The sequence below is a fragment of the Eretmochelys imbricata genome, chromosome 18 (genome assembly GCF_965152235.1).
Source record: "Eretmochelys imbricata isolate rEreImb1 chromosome 18, rEreImb1.hap1, whole genome shotgun sequence".
Taxonomy (NCBI): Eukaryota; Metazoa; Chordata; order Testudines; family Cheloniidae; genus Eretmochelys; species Eretmochelys imbricata.
In genome coordinates this window covers 9196157-9201385 of record NC_135589.1, presented here as the reverse complement: position 1 = coordinate 9201385, position 5229 = coordinate 9196157, and the positions used below count along the sequence as shown (strand labels likewise).

Sequence of the window (5229 nt, the reverse complement as noted above, 5' to 3'; positions counted from 1 at the left end):
GAGGGCATCAGAAAAGTGGGTCTTCCCAGAGGAATAGAAACTCTTTTTAAAGCCATTTAGAAATACTACAAAGCCCAGAAGCTGATGCCCACTCTTAAAGTGAATTGTGATTGTACACATGGAAAAAATAGATACTCTTAAGGTGGTGTGTACATACACTTTAAAATAATTAAGTATTTCAGCACACTCCATTTATATACAAGTCTACTTCAAGGGAAGCACTCGGAAGACAGTGGGACTAAGAAGTAGACCACTGAAACAGATCAGGCTGGTTCAGTTCTTAGACCACTCATCAAAGGGAAGTCCATGGCATCCAATAGAGTTACATGCTAAGGGGTGATGGAAGTTGTGTAACATCACTGTACATTTAGAGATCTCCATCTTGCACTTCCTGGAGAATGCACAACACTGACTTGTGTGGGATCCCGCACTCTTGCAGGGACCTTGTAAGGTCAGGAAAGCTCCTCCTAGGCACTTCCATCGTTTCAACACGACAGTGTTTGTATTTGGTTGTGTGCTTTTGTTCTGCCACAGCAAGGACCGTCTGAAGGCTGTCTGTAGGCCTGAAGTGATGTTCAAATCTTTGACCAGAAGGAGACCTAACGGCAAGCAGCAGTCTTGGTTCTTTCTTCAGTGGCTCCTCCAAGTTTAAAACTGATGAGGAAGAGCTTTCTTCTCTTGTTTTCCTTAACGGCTTCTTCTCAGAAATGGGAGGTTGGACTTTTGAGTATTCCCCTCTAGCCCCTTCATTCTCTGTCATTATACCAGTGGATTTTTCCTCTCCAGGAAGAGCTTTGGATGGTTGCTCCTCCTCCTGTCTACTACTCATTTTCAGTTTGTTGGTCTGTTCAATCACTGTTTCCACAACACTCTTCCCCAAGCCCTTCCTGCTGATGGACGGGAGCACTCTGTACTTATTTAGGGAAGAGGAGGTCCTCAAGGGTACTTGTTGGAGGAGCTCTGGGATTTCATCAGGAGACACCTGCCCAGGCTGGTAAGATGGTTTGGTAGATGATGCTCTTTGATTGCTTGCTGCTTCATAGGGAGCTGCTGGCTGAGGAGAGGATGGCACTCTATAAGAATAGGCCTCCACACTATGGGAGTAATTCAAGCTTGATCTTGTACGTCCCTTGGCAGATTTCGGCCGGGTAACATGCATATTGATGGTGTTTGACCTCCAAATGAAAGCTTCTGCAGTGCCCGAAGTGGTGTTGCATTCAGATGGTGCTATGTTCAGAGGTGCTACTGTGGCCATTGCTTCTCAAGACACCTGTAGAAGGGGTGACAGAGGGAAGAAAAAAGTTACAGGAATCAGTCAAATCTCTATGCATTTTACTTCACTAGAGTACCCCTGTTTTTATGCTGCACTGTGTTTAACACAATAGTAGGGTATCCTGGCATGTGTTGATTCACTGTGTGTAGGGAGATTACAGAACAGCACTGTTGCTGTGTCAAGTATCAAGTTTGTGGCATGCATTCCCAGATGCTGGCTTTGTAACAGATCAAGGTTCCTTGTAGGAACAAACAAAAATGGGTTTTATCTGGAAGGATCCCAAAGTGCCTTACAAGCTATGTACTCACAATATGATGCAGCCACATCTGGGATGAAGGGCTGTGGTCAGCTGCACAACAGAGGAAGGGAAATGCTGATAAAGGACGCCAGAGCAGTGAAAAGTGCCATGGGATTTTTAATAATAGAGCAGAGCAGATAAAACCTTGGTGGGTTTTTTTCAGGTCTCATGAGAAAGGTCCCCATGAAGCATGGTACTCCATTCACTGAGATCAGAATGATAAATGGGTGAGTCAGTCCCGCTGGAATCAGAACCATGATTCTTGGGGAGTTCAAATATTAAAGCCAGATAACAAAAGAGAGGTTTTAAATCTGTTTACATAGTATACGCTGTATATTAATGTTTGCACAGCACTGTATATCAAGTGCTAAGTGTTCTTACTGGTCTTCAAGGATTTAAAGTAGGAGAAACCTTTATTTTAATAGATGGAATGGGGTGTTGTTTATTATTTATCTTGCAGTTACGTCTAGAGTCACCAGCTGGGGTTGGGGCACACTTGTGCTAGGCACCATGCACTATGAGACAGTAACTTCCCCAGACAAACAGATAAGAGACACTAAGGGAGGGTGAGAGGAAGTATTATTATCCTTAACCAAGATCACACAAGCCTGTGGTAGAGCCAGGAACTCTTGAGTCTCAGACCAGTGTTTTATCCACAGTCCTTCCTCTCTAAGGGTATGTCTACCTGTAGCTTTAACCCGTGCTCCCAAACGCCAATACCATCCATACACAAAACCATCAAGCATGTGCCTATTTTGCACTTTGAACCCATGCTTGCTTGCATGGTCGGGGTATGAGTTGTAGCTCAAGTAGTGCTTTAGCTCTGGCTGGAACTTGCCTATTTTGCAGTAAGGATGCGATCTGTGTAATCCTTTATGTCCTTCCCACAATTCCCCTTCTCTCCTCCCTGGAGGACAGGCAAGATCTCCCACAACTGACAAAACCGTGAAAGGATCCTAGAGCATCTCAAAGAACCATGGGCTCTGCCCCCAGACACACGAGGGAGTACAGATGCAGAGGACGGGCAGTAGTGTCTTCGGCGGCACTCGCTCCAGTCTTTGGCAGCATTGCGGTGGTGGGAGGGTTGTCCTTCAGTGCCACCGAAGACCAGAGTGAGTAAAGGACCCGATGCCGAAATGCTGCTGAAGACCCGGAGCACCGCCTGACCCACCGCCGAAGACCTAGAGTGCCCTCGGGTGAGTACTAGCGGGTGGCACCTTTTTTTAATCTCCGCTCCCCCGGTTTTCTGAGGGCAGGGCTTTGCTGTGGGAATGCTCACACCCAGTCTAGACTAACCTGCGTGCGCCAACCCAATCCCAGGATAACTCTGTAGTGTAGCCAGTTGTGCACGTGTCAGTTCGTACAAAGGTTTTAGTGAAAAACATTTTTTATTCTGTTGTTATTCACTTATTGAATGTGGCAAACGAGTGTATGTGGAGGAGCAGATATGAAATCATTGCTGTTTCTGCGGTGTCAATTAAGTTCCCAGTGTGGACTTTTAGGTAAGACTGACTACACTTTGGCTTTTAAAAAATTTTGAAGTCTCTTATTTAAGTCTTTTGAGCGACTATGGCTGATTCAATCCACTGAAGCCTGTTGTAAGTGACCAATCAAAAGACCTTGAAGCTCATCTCCTTAATGGGTGTTACTTCTAATAAAGATGGAGTAGAATTCTACTCAGTGGCTCTGATCCTCAGCTGCAATGAGACCACTTTGCTCCAACAATTCAAAGCAGCCTTAGAGCCACAGCAGGATCACCCCTGAATAGGAGGATTGTTCAGTGGCTTAGAGTTAGGATAATGATGCCTACACCACCCGCTTGCTTGGTAAGGGTGTTTTGGCCAAGGGAAAAGGGGCAAGTTTTCCATATGACCTGGCAATCCCTGGATGCTATAATGGCACCTTGAGACCACTGTCACACGCTGGCTACCCCAAAACCAAACAAAATATTGGGAATGACCAGTCTTTAGCAATGGCAGGTTTATTTGGATTTACACTCCTCTGCAGGGAAAGCTGCCCTCCCCACCCCCGCCATCTAACCCACCTTCATAATCCAACGCCTCTTCTCAAGTGCATAAACCGTCTGTTACTCCAAGGGGGATGCCAACATTCATGTTCCACCGTATTCATCAAATTAACAAGAGTTGGAAAACCAGATGCTCATAGGCCTTTTGCCAGTGATGCGTTATTTAACACCTTGTTTCTTCGCCTTCCTCTATTGTTTCAGTGAAATGGAAATGATCAGTAAATTAAACAATGTCTAGCAAAGACAAAGTACAGTCTCAATGTACAGGTGTGCCTTGACATGCTTTCACTATTAAGCTGTTCTAAGGTACAATAATCATCACTCAGCCACTTGAATAAGTGATCTATTTACTTACAACATAATAAATGTACAGCCAAGCTGACTGACCGTAATAATCTGGACACAAAATCTAAGTCACCAATAATAATTTCCTAGGAGTATATTAAAAGGGCAGGAGTGTTATTTGGTTTGGAATATCTTCAAATAAACTAGAAGGCAGCAAAATCAATATCCCAGAACCATAGAATATCAGAGTTGGAAGGGACCTCAGGAGATCCCCCTTCCCCAGATCCCTAAATGGCCCCCTCAAGGATTGAACTCACAACCCTGAGTTTAGCAAATATGAAGAAATAAAAGCCATGGTCTTACACCCCTTCAAAGAAGGATTCTTGAACATGGCAAATCAGAGTTACCAGCTGTCTAGAAATATCCTGACAGTGAGCAAAATTATGAATAATCCTCTAAGAAATTCTGTTTGCATCTTCTGAGTGCTGGACAGCATCATTTCATTTTAAAGTAAATGTTTCACATTTAAAATTGTCACACCAGTCTTTAAACAAGACACATTTTAAACCTGGGTTTCTCAATCAGAGGCCCATATTAATAGATCTGTGCACTGTATTAATAAGATTTTAAGCAGCTGAAGACCCAAGACAGTAGTTACTGCTTTCCCAAAGGGCATAGAAAATGAAGAGGACAGGGAGTTCTTTTGAACAAATGGGTATAATTACCAAGCAAGCAATCCAATACTCACTTGACTCGACCTTTCTTGACTTTGTGCAATTGTGGTGGCATCTAAAGTTTAGTCCAGGGGAGCCCTAATTTGGCGAGGGCAGCACTGGCAACTAGCCAGTAGCCCAAGGGCTACATGCATTTTGTATATGTTTACACAGTTAGTTAAATCAACAATAAATACACAAATCCCCTTGACTGGTGAACAGAAGCTGCATTGTCATTTGCCTGCAGGAGTACTCAAACCTGCAGCTGATCTGCTTCGTCCTCATGCTACAGTTACAAGACAGGACGCCCACTGGTCAGCATTTAGGACTCTAAAGGATGCACTTTGGGTGTGGTACTAAGAGGCCCAAGCTTTCAAAAGTGGCCACCAATTCTGAGGCCTTCAGGTTTTGGGTGCCTCACTTCAGTCGCACTGGATGTGATTTTTTTCAGCCACGCTGAGCTCCCATCCGGAGCGGCTCGGCGCCTCTGAAAATCCATTTTTCAGATAACGCCCCCCGCGCCCCCGGCTCTTGGCTCGCACTTTCCATCAGCTGACCTCCAAGGGAAGCTCCCAACCAGCTGGGACACAACGTTTCGCAGAGGAGGGTCATGGGGGGAAACTGAGGGGAAGGG

At 44.9% G+C, this 5229-nt stretch overlaps 1 protein-coding gene across 1 annotated transcript; it reads right to left on the bottom strand.

Annotated features, from left to right (window-relative positions):
- Positions 1–335: 335 nt before the first annotated feature.
- Positions 336–3698, bottom strand: UBXN10 (UBX domain protein 10). The gene is made up of 2 exons (XM_077837459.1): positions 3616–3698; positions 336–1270 (listed from the first exon to the last, which is right to left on the bottom strand). Exon 2 carries the CDS (start codon positions 1253–1255, stop codon positions 368–370), a length of 888 nt encoding a protein of 295 aa, XP_077693585.1. The 5' UTR covers positions 1256–1270; positions 3616–3698; the 3' UTR covers positions 336–367.
- Positions 3699–5229: the final 1531 nt, after the last annotated feature.